This window comes from Crotalus tigris, unplaced genomic scaffold (assembly GCF_016545835.1).
Source record: "Crotalus tigris isolate CLP2741 ecotype Arizona unplaced genomic scaffold, ASM1654583v1 scf7180000024439.5362192, whole genome shotgun sequence".
NCBI classification, from domain to species: Eukaryota; Metazoa; Chordata; class Lepidosauria; order Squamata; family Viperidae; genus Crotalus; species Crotalus tigris.
This window is the reverse complement of record NW_024100609.1, coordinates 2,958,902-2,976,061: the sequence shown is the minus strand read 5'-3', so window position 1 is coordinate 2,976,061 and position 17,160 is coordinate 2,958,902. Positions and strand designations below refer to the sequence as shown.

At 38.5% G+C, this 17,160-nt stretch overlaps 1 protein-coding gene across 3 annotated transcripts in view; it reads left to right on the top strand.

Moving 5' to 3' along the window:
* MBOAT2 (membrane bound O-acyltransferase domain containing 2) overlaps positions 1 to 17,160 on the top strand; it is a 90,120-nt gene that overhangs the window by 33,260 nt on the left and 39,700 nt on the right. For 2 of the 3 annotated variants that reach the window (XM_039331863.1, XM_039331864.1), the window contains exons 2-3: positions 2,457 to 2,602; positions 2,916 to 2,993. In XM_039331863.1, coding sequence (XP_039187797.1) covers positions 2,457 to 2,602; positions 2,916 to 2,993 — 224 coding nt within the window. Of the gene's footprint in view, positions 1 to 319; positions 335 to 2,456; positions 2,603 to 2,915; positions 2,994 to 17,160 lie in introns of those variants that run through there. The other variant, XM_039331865.1, reaches the window with a different exon arrangement.

The window sequence follows — 17,160 nt, the reverse complement described above, 5'->3', positions numbered from 1 at the left end:
CTGATTCTTTTTGAGATTCGCAGCCTAATTTGCTCTATTTACATGTTTTAAACAAACACCCAAAAAGAAAAGGGGAAACGTCTACATTACTTTATAGCTCGGCAGGGATGAGCCAGAGATCTGAGAGAGGATGAAACTTGTTTTGGGGATAGACTTGAAAGTGACAAATGGATATAACTAGCTTGCCGAAATAACATTAATGAGGGGGGGGTGTGAAATGGGATTTGGATCCAAATTCTTTTTCTTCTCCCTCTCTATCCAAGGATATTTCCTCTGTGACTGAGCTTGTTTCTAACTTCGGAGCCTGGCTTGGCACAATGTCCGTTGGACAGCAGTGAGTAGATAAAGCCATTCCTTCATTCTGTCCCCACCCTTGCACGTATAAATAAGTGCCAATATCAATACTGCACTGAAACAGTGCTTTGGTGTTACTTTGTATATGCTCAAGGCTTGGGCAGTTTTCTTCAAGTAGCCTTTCCCTCAGGCCTGTTTGCTATCTTGGGTGGGCCTTCTTTGGATTCCTTTGTTTACACTTCCCTTTTTAAATTAGTAATAGTAATAGTGATAAATTAGTGACAGGTGGCCCTTGACTTATGACTACAACTAGAATTTCCATTGCTAAGAAAGCAGCTGTTACATGAAGTCATACCCAATTTTGCGATCAGTTTTGCCATTGTTATTAAGTGACTCACTGCAGTAGATAAGTGCAGAGGTCCCCAACCTTTTGGGCACCAGGGACCGGTTCCATGGAGAGAGATTTTTCCACGGACTGGAGGGTGCGCCATTTTGTGTGCTACCTGCATCCCGTGGATGGGGCTTTGCTTGTTTGTGCGGACCAGTTGCTGGCATGTTGCGGCCCAGTACTGGGCCACAGACCGGGGATTGGGGACCCCTAGATAAGTGAATCAGATGGGTGTTAAGCAAATCCAGTTTCCCCCATTGACTTTGTTTCTTGGAAGCTGACTGGGAAGGTTGCAAATGGTGATCACATGATCTCAGGCTACTGCAACATAACAGACTGCCAAATGCCCAAATTTTGATCACGCCATTGTGGAGATGTTGCAACAGTTGTAAGTTTGAAACCCGGTCAAAAGTCACTTTTTTCAATGTGGTTATACTTCATAAGGTCACTAAACAAATGATTGTAAGTCAAAGACTACCTGTATTTAGAAATGACACAACTCACAAAACATCTGACTATTTACAATAATTAACAGTTAAAACATAAATCAAATACAACAAAGCTAAAAAAGCAATAATCACATAAGGAAAAAAAATCCTATTTACCTAAACATCAAATGGCAAACTATAGGACATGTGCTGCCATTTCATTGTACACTGATGGCATCTGTGGTAAACAAATTTCTAAATGGAATCATGGTTTTAAACAAACATTCAGGATAAATCAGATGCTTCATGACATGAGCACGCTGCACATTCTTGGCACAATATTTTATTGTCTGTATATTTTTAATCCATTTATATCGCTGCCCAACCTGCAACAGCAATTTCGGGTATGCTAACAGAATTTGAAAACTAAGGATACAAAATAAACATTATAAAGAAACACAGCCAAGGACAATAACAACCAACAGTAAGTTGACAGCTCCTGACAGGTTCAACTCACTAGTTATCCAAGCTTTTAAGGCTTTCTGAAAAGCCAGAAGGCCAGTTGAAATTCGATACTGCATTTGATGTAATAAAAAGGAATTAAGCTCCCTTTGGTTTTTCTTGACCTTATTTCTAAGATCGCTGTGCAACTTCTGTATTTTCCCATTTCTACTAAGTCAGAAATGAGCATCTGGTCCTATATGCACTTTCCAAATTTCTTTGGAGTTCCCTTTGCACGGAATCACAATGCATGCGATTAATAAATAGGCCCTTACTTTGCATTTTTATCTATGGCAGCTATGCTTTAAAGGTTGTTCTCCCTTTTGATACTGTGGTTTAAAAAATTTTAATACTTGAGACTGAGAAAAGGCTGCAGCACCAATGTCTTCAGGTATTAGCTATCTGCTTTGGGACTTGTTCTGAGAAAGGAATCCATCTTAACTCGACCATAACTCTTTTTAGCCTTTCTAAAAGCTATAGTTGCCATTGCCCTATCTACAGAATACAAGGTTCTCAAATAAATTTTTAATACTATTTTTTAAGAATGCAGACAGTTCCCCTGCCATCTCTTTCATTGAAGCAGCTCATCCTCTTTACTCTCCAAATACAGCAAAGATTTGCTTTTTTTTCTGTGTGTATGAACAATAACGCAAATTGGGGATTGATTTATTTTTTTAAAAAAACACCAGATTTGGAATTTTTATTGTGAAAGTGTGAGTTAAAAGTTTTTTTAAAAAAGTTTGCCACTGTTGGTTTTGTTTGTTTGTTGCATAAACAGAAAATCAACTTCAACATACAATTATATGAATATTAATGTTTTTAATAATCATTGTCTCTTCTTGCAGGTCAATTTTGTAGTGTGCCAACTGTTTGCCTTGCTGGCTGCTGTGTGGTTTCGAACTTACCTTCATTCAAGCAAAACTAGTCCATTCATAAGGCATGTTGTTGCCACACTCTTGGGCCTTTATCTTGCACTTTTTTGTTTTGGATGGTAAGTAGCTCGATTTTTCATTTCAGTGCTTTTATTTCCTAGAATTAATGTTAGAGTGCTGGATTTTATTTCCAAAACATTAGTGTATTCTTAAAAGAAAGGGATCACGACAGGACCCGTTTATTAAACTTGGATACAATGGGTGACAATGGCTTTAGAGTAATTTTGATGTCTCTGAAATTCTAATTTAATTCTAATGATAACAATTTATCAACAAAGGAGCAGATCAGGGCAGTGTTTTATTTCTCTCTATTATTTAAAACTGAATTGGTACCTGGATTAATAAGCCATTATCATAATATTTCCTTCCTAGGTATGCCTTACATTTTGTTATACAAAGTGGAATTTCATACTATATCATGATCGTTATAGGAGTGGAAAATATGCACAAGTGAGTATTGAGCCATTCATATATCCTTAAGTGAAGTGATATGAATTGCAAGTGACTGGGATTTTAGGTGAAAAGTTATATATGTTATGAAGTAAATGAGTCCTATCCTAGTGTACTCCATATCTTTAATTTTGAGCACAATGTACATTGTCTTATGAGTATTTTAGAATCACTTCCGTGCCTAGATTCACCTTCAGGTGTCTTGTTTATGTAGAAAAGTATCATCCATCTTATCTGCTGTTTAAAATGCCAGAAGCTTATCACACTTACTGTTTGCAGTTGGAAACCCTGGAGGGATGCTGTTATTCTCTGTACCGAGTTGCTAACATGTTTTCATTGCTTCATCGTCAGTGTTCTGACTTCACATTCTTAGTCCCTCTTAAGTACAAAAATCTGTAACAAGATAGCCCAGAAATTTGAGTTTTGATTCATCAGTTTTAAAAAAAGAAAAAAGCACAGTACTTATATCCACAAATAAGCATAACTTGCATGTTTTGTTTCGCGTCTGGGAGTCTCCTGGTTGTCTCTTCATCGCTAGTTGCCTAGTACATGCTTCCTGTTGCCCCTTTGTCTTCTTAATCTGAATTACTATAATATCTATCATTATGTGCAGTGTACGTTTATTATGTGTCTGATAAAACAGAAATCAAGGCAAATCACAACTGCATTTATAAGCTTTAGTTCTCAGCTATGGCTCTTCTTGAGTTATAGATGTTAAACCGGATGGAGGTCTATAGTTGTGCCATAGAACAGGGCTTTTCAACCTTTTCACCCATTGTACCACATTTAGGATATGGCAACATCCGAGTAACCACCCGTCGCCTAGCAAAGTGTCAAAAACGTGATGACCCCCCCCCAAAAAAGGAAAAAAGTGATAAAGTACAGGCAGTCCTCGACTTACAACAGCTCGCTTAGTGACTGTTTGAAGTTACAATGGTACTGAACAAAGTGCCCCCCAAGCCACAGCCGAGCAAGACACCTGCCTGCCTGCCCAGTAGCGTTCTTCCTCCTTTTCATTGTTGTGAGCATTTCTGTTGAGGATTGACAGTGGGGGTGGAGTAGGAGTGTGTGTTTGGTATTTATTCCCGTCTGCTGGGTGGTTACAGCAGGTTTTGGTCACTTCACATGACCCTGGGACACTGTGACCGCCATAAATATGAATCAGTTGCCAAGCATCTGAATGTAAATTACAAGACCCTGGAGATGCTGCAACATTCCAGCTGATCGGTGCTTCTTCTGGGCTCAGCAGAAGTGCCAGGATCAGTGCTGCTTTCCAGCTGATTGGTGCTTCTTCAGGGCTCAGCAGAAGCGCCAGGATCAGCGCCGAGCTCCAGCTGGAGCCTGGCGCTGATCCTGGCATTTCCACTGAGCCCTGACAGCCCCAAAGGAGTTCCGATCAGCTGGAAAGCGGCACTGATCCTGGCGCTTCCGCTGACCCCTGACAGCCCTGCAGCTCCAGCCATCTCTCGCTCAGACTTGTGCGGTGCTGCCACCGGTTCAGCTCATTCCCCTCCCCCGCTACTTTTCTAGGATGGTCGCGTACCACCTGCCAGGTGCCAATGTACCACAGATAGTACCCATACCACTGGTTGAAAAGCCCTGCCATAGAATATGCCACATTCAAACCTATGTGATACAGTTATCATAGTATGTTGTAAAATGTTGAACCTGGCCCATGTATACATTTTATTCCCATCTTGGTGTGAAAATGTGACATTTTTGTGAATTGTGGTAAAAATTAGTTGCGCAACACAGACTCCCTTGGGAAGCCAGTCCTTCATTGACTGGTGAAATTGTAAGCAGTGGTTTAAAAAAAAATTAAGATTTTTATGGGCTATTAAAGGCCTGAAGAGCCTTCTCGACTTCTTCAGCCTTTTTTTTTTTTTTTTTTTTGTTCTGAATATGATAAGACTTCACCTCCTGAAATTCCCCAGTTATTCTGGGCTGGTATTGAAAAAATTTTAATCCCAATATATTTGGAAAGCATCTGATGGGGGGGGGGGAATTATGGCCTTTGGTAAAAGTACTGACAATATTAGTTCAACCTCAAATTAAGATGTTCAGTACAGTACCTAAACGTTGGCATATAGAATTTATGTAGCAGAAGAAATCTAGTGATTTTGTGTGTGTGTGTGTGTGTGTGTTTGTAATTATGGTAGCAGAATTATAATAACCTCATTTCATCTGTATAATTAAGTACCAATTAAGTATAGTACAAGATCAACATTGTGTTTAGGATCATGTTACTACATGAACTGGTACTATAATGTGTAGGTTTTTGCCTCCTACACCAGTGGTTCTCAACCTGTGGGTCGGGACCCCATTTGGGGTCGAACAACCATTTCACGGGGGTTGCCAAACAACGCAGTCCACCATTTTTTTCCCCTTTTCCTTAGCTGTGCTACTCCCTTTTATTTTATTGGCTTTTGAAAGCCAACAGAATTAGACTCTCTTGAATAGAGTCTAATTCTATTGGCTTTCAAAAGCCAATAGGAATTGTCCAGGCTGTCTCTGCCCTGCTGAGCCTGCCAAAAGTCCCATTCTGCAAACGGTGCTGCACCAGTTGAGTAGTCCTCTACTTACGACCGGTTGAGTAGTCCTCGACTTATGACCGGTTGGGGGTCGCGGCATTAAAAAGGTTGAGAACCACTGTCCTACACTATGCTTGAATGTAAGCTATTTTGGTTCTGAAAAGCTGTTGTAAGCAATTCTGAGGCACATTTTCCTATGGGACATTATGGAATCCTTAGGAAGAGCAGCAGCAAAGTGAAATCGATACACCTGTATAGCAGCTCCTGAGTTATGTGGCAGCAAACAGGTCTGAGAACGAGAACCCCACCACACCCCCACGTGCTACTGAATTCTTATCTCTTTTTTTTTATCCTTCATTTTAATTTGCCAGAGAACCTGAATACAAACATCAGAGCTGAGATAAACCACTGCCTTCATTAAAACACTTTGTAAGAGGGATGGTCTAATAACCAACTGAATTATTATTGCAGTTCAGAAAAAAAAAAGCCCTTGTGGAAATGTTGACAGTTGTAAGAATTTTTGTTTGTTCCTAATAATATTATCATGTTGCTTTTTTGTTTGTAATTGGGAAACCTAGTTGCTTGTATTTCTTGTTCTGTATGTCTAAAAAAAGTGAAGAGTAATATTCGTCAATCAATCAATCAGTCACGCTTATCACGATATATCTTCTGGGTTTTTAGTTCCTGCTTGAAGAGCAGGTGTCGGCTGTGGCTAGGAAGGGCTGTGCAGAATTGGTGTCTTTTTTTCTAGATCAGGAGGCCCTTCAGACAGTCACTCATAACCATAGTCCTCTTCAGGCTTGACTACTGCAATGCTCTTTATGTGGGGCTGTCCTTTAAGACCATCTGGAAGCTTCAACTGGTCCAGAATGTCGCAGCGTGAAAGTAATGGGCATGGCTTGGTATGCCTATGTAACACCTCTGCTTTGCAAGCTGCACTGGTTACCAGTTTGGCTTTGGGTGTGATTCAAGGTGTTGGTTGTTACCTATAAAGCCCTACATAGCATAGCCATATAGGGTCTGGTTGCTTGAGCGACTGCCTATCTCCCATATCTGCCAATCCTGTAGGGTTGGTGCTCTCTGGGCTTCTTAGATTAAACAATGCCATTGATCGGGATCCCAGAAGCACCTCTTCTCTGTAGCATATCCTGCTCTTTGGAATGATGTTGCCTCTAAGACCTAGATTGCTCTCTCTCTCTTTCTTTCTCTGCTGTTGTTCAGAAGAACATTAAACTTCTGGGTCTTCATCCACACTCTGCTGGTAAGGGAAAAGTCAGACCCCTCACTGCATTGCACTTGCCATCTTTTATCTTTTATTAATTTTATTCTCATTTATTCATTTGATTGTTGAGAGCTGCCGAAAGTCTTTGAGACTTAGGCATCACGAATAAAAATTTAATGCATTGTTATAGCTGCTGTTGTTATTATGGTTGGTCGCACAGTCAGCCAAATGTTTAGTGTGGATTTGGCATTTTTATCCAGTTGTTTAGTCCTTCCCAAGCACCTGGGATAGCAGGTATGGTAATAGGATGTAAGCTATTCCAAGTACAACTGACTTTTGCCATTGACTGATGGTGCTTTTGTCAATGTAATTTTTAGTATATTAATTGTGTTTATAATCTTTTGTCATTTTCTGTTCTTTCTTATTTTCTAAATTGGTTCCCATAACAATAACCCATGAGATAAGTGGGGTGAAAAGAAAATGCCTGCCCCCAAATCATCTAGTGAGCTGTGTGGTTGTGCGGGATTTCAGCCTGTGTGTCTCAGACAAGAGCAGGCTTGCGGAACTCTAAAGCACAATTCCCCAACCTTTCGGGATAGGTGGCCCGGAATGAGGGGGGGAGGGGAAAAAGAAGGGATGGTTTGTGTGTGTGGGGGGGTGAATGCATATGCATGTGTGCACACAAACACCTGTAGCTCACAAGTGGGGCTGTGAGTGCCCACAACGCTCATGTGAGTGGGGCTGCGAATGCCTGCGATGCTGTTGGTGATGCTCTCACTAGTGGGGCTGTGTTTGCATGCCTGCATACACGCACACACTGGCCAGCCACTCATATGGCCCAGTGGCCAATAGGCCTGGTAGTGGACTGCAACCCACAGGTTGGGGACACCTGCTCTAAAGGAGGAAAAAGGCGACAAAGGAAGAGCAGTTCCTTGGCAGTAGCATTGGCAGTGGCAGTGTCTGTGATGCTTGGAGATGTTGGTGTTGCTTGGCAGATATCTTTTGAGGTGGGAGGTGCTCTGAAAACCTGGGCAGAAATAACATATTCTTCCTGGTGGTGGCAATAATTGGCAGTAATGGATTGCTTATTTTTTCAGAACGTGCCATCGGGATGCATAAGGTTGTTTGACAAACTGCATATTGTGCAGGTCTGGACTATAGCACCAGAGGTTGTGTGGCACTTTGCATTCCTGAGTACTTTGGAAATGTAACTGATAGTAGGATTGCATTGCTAGTATTTCTTGGTTTAGCAAGAGCACATTTAGGGATATGAATGAATTCATTTTTTTTACATAGTCTACTTCTTCTTTCATACTGCTTTCTGAGAAGGAAAAATGAACTAATGGGTCATGTCAGGCAAGAGGCCAGATCCACAGGGGGAAGTCCAATTAAACTTGATTTATTACTAATCATGCCTATGCACAGAAATCTTCTCAACTAAGAGTTAGCACCTGCTTGGGGTTAGATAAGGGTCAGCAGAATTCAAGAGGGGGTTGGAGTTAGTTCGCTTGTGGCTACGTAGGTATTTTAGGCTAATCCCTCTTTTAACCCTGCCCCAGGTTCTGCCATTCCTTCTCTACAGGTAACTTCCTTCTTCCTGCAAAAAAAAAAAAAAAGTACATTAAGCAGAAATGTTTTATTAACCAAGAGAAGGACAGTTACAATTTTTTGCAGTCTGGACAGGCCCATTGAAACCAGTAGGGCTTATAGTAGCCTAGTTTATGCCCAATTAACTTTATTTATTTATTTATTTATGAGACTTATATACCGCTTTAAGTGCAAGCACTCTCTAAGCAGTGTACACCAGTAAGCAATGTATATATATTTTACATTGCCCCCAACAATCTGGGCCCTCATTTTACCTACCTCGGAAGGATGGAAGGCTGAGTCAACCTTGAGCCGGTGAGATTTGAACCGCTGACCTGCTGAACACAGTCAGCTAAAGTGGCCTGCAGTACTGCACTCTAACTGCTGCGCCACCTCAGTGGTTTTAGTTCTAAGTATGACTGTCTATATCCAACCCACAATAAATATGTTAATGAAATTTTCTAAATATACGCTGTTGCTATTTCCTCCTGGCTTTTGTGTTTCAGTTATTAAGTTGGTTATTATACAGAAAATCTGCATAGAACAAAATAAGGTCAAATTGGAAATATAATTTCAGGTTGTTTGTATAATTGTCTGGAGCAAATTATTTAATATTTCCTTGGGAGATTTTTGCTTAAATAGGGTGATTGCATTATTAAATATAACCAGCTTAGTAATTTATATTCTACCTTGTTCAAATTTATTATTTTCAGTTCAGCTGCCTTGTCCATCTTGTTTCTGATTTTTTAAAAAAATTGACACTGCTGAACAGGTTCACAGCGTCTAAATTGAACCAATGTACTTTATGACCTTCAGCCAGCACCAGCATACAGGAAGAATAAATATAAACTTAAAACAATGGGAGACAGATACACTGAGTGTGTATCAATATGCTTGCTCTAGTTGGTGGGATGCGGGTCACAGTGTTTTGGCTTGTAAGATGGTCTCTAGATTATTTATTCTAGCTTGCATGCATGTGAGCATGCTTGGGGTAAGCTGGATTTTGGTTGTGTTAAAACTGACCATTGCTATCTTACCAGCAGAGTAATGCTCCATATGATTAGGGCATGACTGATACAATAGATTCTACCTTCTATGTCTCACTAAAAAGTATTATTGTACATGAAAAACCAGAAAACCAGTAATAATGAGTAGTGGAGGCCAGTATCGGCAAATCTCTTCTCTCACACCAGTTCCGTAGAAAACTGAATTTTGGAATGGAGAGAGACTAAATGATAAAAGTGTGTAAAAATACAGATCCTGCATGAAAAAATTTTACAAGATAGATTATTCTCCCAACAGAATGAGAAAAAAAAAACTAGACAAAGAAATAGGATGCGGAATCCTTTTTGAAAATGATGAAAAGGAATCATATTATAGATTGCCACAAAAAGTGCACACATGGAAAGTATGAAGAAGTCCCATCTATTTTAAATACATTTGGTGATGCCATGTCGTTGACCAATAATGTTGGGTAGAAAGTATAAGGCAATAAGAAATGTTTTTTTTTAAATTAAGATTTTTTAAAAAAAGAGCAAAATGGAGTGAATGACTAAAATATACATTATTTGCAAAACAACAACAACAACTAGATGAATTTTTATAAGTTGTTAATGGAATGTTTGGAGGTGCAATGGCTCAGTGGTTAAAGATGCTGAGCTTAGAAAGCTGACAGCCTGGATTCAAGTTCTGAGTAACATGTGATGGGGTGATTCCCGTTGCTTGCCCCAGCTCCTGCCCACCTAGGAGTTTGAAAGCATGCAAATGCAAGTAGATTAATAGGTGCCACTTCGGTGGGAAGGTAACAGTCTTCCATGAGCCTTGTTGTTTTCTAGCCACATGACCACAGAAATGTCTTCAGACAATGCTGGCTCCCTTGGCTTAGAAACTGAGATGAGCACTGCCCCCTAGTGTTGAACATGATGGACAGGGGGAACCTTTAATGGAATGTTTATTAAAAATGGGAAATGGGTGAAGAAATATTAAAACATACAACTGCTAGCAGGAATGTAATGGGTATGTGGTCTGTCACCTTATTTGATGATTAATTACATCAGGAGAAACATAAAAGTACATTGAATGTAATGGGAATTTAATGAAATTTTTGTAGCTAATCAAAAAGACTGGTTCTACAAGGAAGTACTGAATGAAAGTGTATTAAATAAAAAGTGAGTGACTAGTATGAAAAATTTATTTGAGGTGGTGTGGTCATATAGCACAAATAATTGAGGATAAAATTGCAAAACATACATCAAAGAATGAATGGGTTGAGAGGAAGAAAATCACTAAGAAAGTTTTGATTGGATTAGTTGATGAAACCTCAAAAAGAGAGAGAGAGAGAGAGATGTTTAAAGAACAAAAGGCAGTGTAGGAAGGCATGTACAAACATGCTGGAAGGAAGCGTGATATCGACGGCTAGACTGATAATGAGAGATTGTATATTAAATGGTGTTGGTATAAATTAGAATTAGCCCACCCTTTCCTTTCCTCGTACTTAAATTTTTTTGGCTTTTATTTTTTTGCTTCTGAAAGGGAATTACATGATTGGTATTTTTATTACACATACTGTAAATGCAGATGAAAAATGTGAGAATTTCTTTTCACACTTATAAAAAGACTTGCAATTCTGAAAACAATACTCTTCCACCTTCACAATAGAAAATGGACAAGAATTTTATCTCCAGAAATTGTTATATATGTGTCTGCCTCATTTGAAAGTAAAGTACTTGCTTGAATTCTTGTTCTGTAACCTTAACCTCCCTTGTAATGACTGTGTGTGTGTATGCGCGCGCACACACACACACACACACACACACACACACATGCACATGCCCTTTCAAGTTAGTCATGTCTCCTGCCAACTTGCCTGGATTAGTCTCGGCATTTTTCTTGGCAAGCTTTTCAGAAGTGGATTTCCATTGCCTTCTTGTTAGGACTTAGAGTGGCCCAAAATCACCCAGGTGGTTTTGTGCCTAAGGAGACTCACTAGAACTCATAGTTTCTCAGCTTCTAGCCTGGTAACTACTGCACCAAATCTGGCTCTTTATTAAATATTACCGATCAATAATATTGAATCAACTATTTCTAGCCAGGACTGATTGGAGATAGTGTGACTAATTCCAGTGAGACTTTATCTACAAGGGAGGCAAAAGGGCTTCAAATTCTTAGACTTAGAGCATTGGAATTTATCCTCTTTCTATGCTGTGGAGTGCTGAGCTGGTCTCTAATGCCCTCTAATAATATAAGAATTGAGTGAACCTGTGCCAGAATTGGGTAAATGCTCGGTTTAGCCATTTGACTCAAGCAATCAACCAGATGACTTATGTGACCTCAGTCTTTTCATTTCGTGCCTCATAAATATGTCAGATGTCCAGAAAAATTCAAAGTATTCATTGTTCAAAAAGATGGAAGTTTATGTATATTTTAAAATTTTTCTCAGATTGCTCTTGGGTGAAATTTATACTTGGATTTTTGATAAAGCTGCCAAATGGCCATTCTAAATTTAGAAAATAATCCTATTTTGGATAGTTATGCCAATGTTTTGCTTAAATTTACATCTGCCTTTGATAACTCTGCCAGAATGGCAATATCTACTGATGAAATACACTTATAAAGTACGGACATTTATTGTTGATTTCCAATTTTTTTGCTTGGAACGGAGTGTAATGAACTGGTTTCATTTGACCAATTTAAAGAGAGAGTAGCTAATGAATTGTGAGATGAATTGGTGTGACACGATACTCCAATCATTAAAAAATTAAATCAGTACTTGACTGTAGATGGAAAACTAGAAGAATTTTGTTTTTATTTATTTATGAAATTTATCCAGTGCCTCAGTCTTGGTGAACTCCAGACAAAGTACACATTCAGATTATAATAAAACAGTAATAACAATAAAGCAAAAATTAACAGTGATAAAACAGTTACAGAAACATTCTGACATACATGCCTTGACATACAAGCTGTGTTGGAAAGGCCAGATCTTTATAGGTTTCTGCAAGGCTAAGTTGCTAAGTTCTGCTAAGTTGTTCCAGAGGAGGAGAGCCTCCACAGAGAATATCCACCATTGTCCTTCAGCTTTTGGGATTTTACATTAGCTGAATTTTCTGGATAGTCCCAGGTGAAACTCCATCAAAAACAGATCACTGTAACCAATGTAAGAAATGACAAAAGCACAAAAGACTGTCTTCAAGGAGGAATCAGTCCCGACGGATCCCTAGCTTTGAAGCATGCGCTCTCTGAGAAGCATAACCCCATCAAAAATCGATATTGATAACCCCTTGGAATCAGAAGACTTTTGAATCAGCAGTCCTTCCATCTTGCTTGGGTTGAGTCTGAATCTGTTTCTCCTCATTCAGACAGTCTCCAGGCATTGGGTTTTAACTGCCCATTTGGCCTAGGGTGGAGATGTGTAATTGGATATAATTAGCATATCAAATGTATTTGACCGTGAACCAGTAACCCTCCTAGCAACTTCCTGGAGATGTCAAACAGAATTGGGAAGAAGAAGAATCCCTGTGGTACCTCTTAATGGAGTGCCTGACCCTTACCCCTACAACTACCAACTGGATCTCATGATACAATTCCCATCCCTTGGTGGCATTCTTGGAATCTAGGACATATTATGGTTGACAACAATGAAGGCTTTTGACAGTTCAGCAGCACCATAGTGGTGTGTTTCTGTCATTTAAACTCCTCCAGTCATCAATCATGAGTGTGATTGGTATAGTTACTGTTTCATATACAGAACTGAATCAAGATTGCTGTAAGTCCAGATAATCTTACACTCTATATCAGGGTGTCAAACTGCTGGCCCACAGGCCGGATGCATCACGATGAAACTGCGCCCACCCCATTGCCGGCAATGGGAAAAAAGTCACGATACGTCGTGACACGTCACGTGATGTCATGAGTTTCACACCCCTGCTCTATATTGTATCTCGCCACTTTTTCAACGACCTTCCTCCAAAAGAGGGAGGCTTGAGATGGAAGAGTAGTTCTCTAGTACTGTTGGATCCACGGCTGGCTTCTTGAAGAATAGAGGAACCAGTTCCTTCTTCAAAGCAGTTGGAGCAGCTCCCTCTTTCAAAGTGGCATTGACTGCCATCTGGAACCATCTCATCTCTTGGCTTGTGGAACAAGTTCCGTTATTATTTGGGGGAAATATTAGGATTCAGTTTTTTGTAGATTTAGTTTGGCAAGTAAACAAGAATTCAATGAGAAAGAATTTTTTGTGGCTTTTTTCTTTTACTGTTCAGTTTCCATAGTGGCTTTTATTTCATTTGTGCTGTGAAATGTTTTGATTGCAAATGAATTCTAGGTTATATGTATGCTTTTAAAACAACAGTTCTGTGAGATAAATCAGACTCTAAATAGACAGGATTAAGGCATGTAGGGAAAAAGTGGAAACCTACATTCTTGCTCATAATAATCATGGTGTATGAAGTTGTTTGTGAAATGAAATTGGGAGTTATTTGTGAAAGTCGCTCTGTGTGTAATGAACAGACTTGACAGTTCTTTGAAATATTGACTCATTATCTGAGATAATCTTTGCTGAGAAGGGTTCATGTGTTTAGAAACACACATGATAGTTACTGAGATGAAAGTTGTAGATAGTTCTTAAAATATTGTTTTGCATGATACATTATGCTTGGGACTAGCTTAACGAAACAAGTGTGAATCATCCGGTTAATACAATACCTACAAATATGGTAATGGAATAGAATTGCACTAGCATGAATTTTCAGAAGATCTCAATTGTGGAAGAAAGGAAAAAAATGTAATGTGTAATATGACATAAAAACATGGCATTTAATAAATATAACCTCTAGAAAACTTTATTCCTAAAATTTGGTTTAGACATTATGTTAATTCTTGCCTTTTAAAATATCTTAGATTTGAACACTGATGTTTTATATGCCCTCATCATTCCAAATTAATCAGAAAAGAGTCCATTAAGAGCTACCAAATACAATAGTGTATTGAAATTTAACCTCATCGAATATCTCATAAATTAATTTCTTTTATCTCTTCATCTCCTCTCAGAAATTCCTTTGCAAGTTTAACACTTTCCTTCAGTTTTAATACAGATAGTTCTTGACTTACAGCCATTCATTTAGAGACTGTTCAAAGTTACAACAGCAGTGAAAAAAAGGACTTTACACCACAGTCCTTGCGTTTACCAACTTTTGCAGCATTTCTGCAGTGAAGTGATCAGAATGTGGGTGCGCGACAACCAGCATGTATTTAGGATAATTGCAGCGTCCCAGGATCATGTGATCACCATTTGTGATCTTCCCAGCTGACTCCCAACATTCAAAGTCAATAGAGGAAGCTGGATTTGCTTAACAACTGTGTGATACACTTCACAAGTGCAGTGAAACACTTAACAACCATGGCAAAAAGGGCGGTAAAATTGGGTGACACTCAAAATTTAACAACTGCCTTGCTTAATGATGGAAATTCTGACCCACATTTTGGTCATAAATTGAATTCTACCTGCACTATGCAGTTGCTTATTACTTTCTCTAAAAATATCACAAAAATTCTCTTCTCATATCTTATCTAATAACAAATCTTTAAAGTCTCATTATTCAGTTGAATATGAAAAAAAAAATCATTCAAAACTGCTAAGGGAAAAAAAATCATACACATTTTAACCTTGGTGGAATAAGCCAAGTTTATAAATCTGCTTTTTACTTTTAAAAGTCTGGGTATTTATTCTTCTGCAGTAGTGTTCCAGAAGCTGATTTCTTTTCATTCTTTCTTTATCTTTTCTCAGGAACTCCTTTGTGAGTATAACACACTTTTGTAAGTGCCAAGTGAGAAAGTTGTCCAAGTCACTCTTCTGACTCATTATTTTTAGTTATAAAACATCCAGCAGCTTCATTTGTAAAGCCCGGAGAGCATCTTTGTCAATATCATTCCTGTATCCTATCAATTTTAAATACGTATCCAAAACAGCCTGATTTTCTGTTGTTTTCTATGTCCTCTGTTGAATCCATTTTCAATAAAAAGTTTTGAGTAAATTATTGATAAATATCCTTGAATTCTTCCGGATTTGACAGTTTTCTCTATTTTGTATTAGTGGGTTTTCTTTCATTATAATCTTAAATTCTTTCTGGTTTCCTCTAGTAACCAGCTTTCAAGGTCTTCCCTGACCATGATTTTCTCTAATCTGCAACATTTTCCCAGGGAAATTTTTTTTCCACTTAAATTCAAAATCTTCATGTATTTTTAATAGGATTTTGAAAGCACAGGCATTATTCTTATTAATTCATAATCTTATTTCCAGTTAATCTGGCCTCTTAATCCATTTAGATTTTTTCTAAAATTAATGTTTTAGTTAGTGTTTTGCTACTTATTTCCAAATAACAAAGTTTTTCTATAAGTTCTGAAATTTAATGAACCCTCTTCCACTGAGGATTGGAAGAAATAGCCCTATGTAATTGTCCTTCTGAATGTTCTTAATATCCAAACATCAGTCAATCAGTGTCTCTTTGAAGTGTGGCTTGGTTAAACCCAAATCTTCAGCTCCCAGTGTTCTAAAACCCTCCAGAAACTGTTGTTTTACAATCTTGTTGTGGGAAGCATCTATGGGAAGCATTATGGTTGATCCTAAGTCCTCAATCAAGAAAGGAGTTTGGGGAGCCAATTCATTCACTGGCTTATTTTACCCACCCAGTTGTCAGTTCCGTTTGCTCAGAGACGATGCTTCCCTGGAAGACTGACTAATTTGAGACTGCGGTGATATTTCAAGCAGTTATTTTAAGAGCTGTGGCAAGATTGTAGCATTATTGATATAAAAAATAATTCCAGCTCACCCAGCTCTACATCTCCTAACCCGAAATAATTCCAGGTCTGAATTTAGTTTTGTCTCGGCCACTGCTGGTAGGCAGTGTGATCCTTGATGGGAATGTCTTCTGTCCTATTTTACTCATTATTGTTATATTTTTGGCTTGAAATCTTCAAAAGAGTTCAGGGAATGGAAGTTTGGCTCAAATTACCATAACAGAATAAATAAATGACAGCTGTGTCAATCCCTCGCAAAACCAAGAAAGAACATTTCCAAAAGTAATAATGAAATGCTCTTTATTTGTAGAAATGGCTCTACATTTCCTAAATGTATCAGCTTTTTTCCCCCACAGAGAGTGTGAGTTCATTATCTTTTTTGTTTCGGTTTCTTTCTATCTTTTCCCACCTCTTCTTTCCCCATTGCATTTTGTGGGAGCATACACTGAGAAAAGTTGCAAAAGGAAGCAATGCTTGGAAACTCGCTTTAAAATTCACGTCTAATAATAAAACTGTTTTTTTTACAAGGTAACCTGAAATATTTTCCATGTGGAGAGTATGACGATATTTGATTAAGAGCTATGCTTTTTCCTTACCCAGAAATAAACAATATAAAAATATTTGAAGATGTACAGATAATTTGAAATGGTCCTTAAAATGTACACATTATCTGAAAAAGAGAATGTCGACCAGAGGACATCAAAGAGAAATAAAATGTAATGTTATATTCTGTTCATATTTTTAAAACTGCTTTAAGAACTTCTTTAATATGGACGGCACTAACTGATTCAGTACCTTCAAAAAGCATATTTAGAAGTGGTGTTCTAAGTACATTCTCTGCATTTCCTCTGTTACAACCAATGATCTGTTTGGCTGCTTCCTTTAATGTTACAGAAGCTTTCAAAGTATGAGCCAGCTGTTTTATGTGCTGCCATCCTGAGGCCAAACTGCGGACGTGTTGAAACACATGGAAATGAAAGATGAGAGCAGGCTGGGATGGAATGAAGAGTCCATCGCGTGTGTAAACATAGATTGA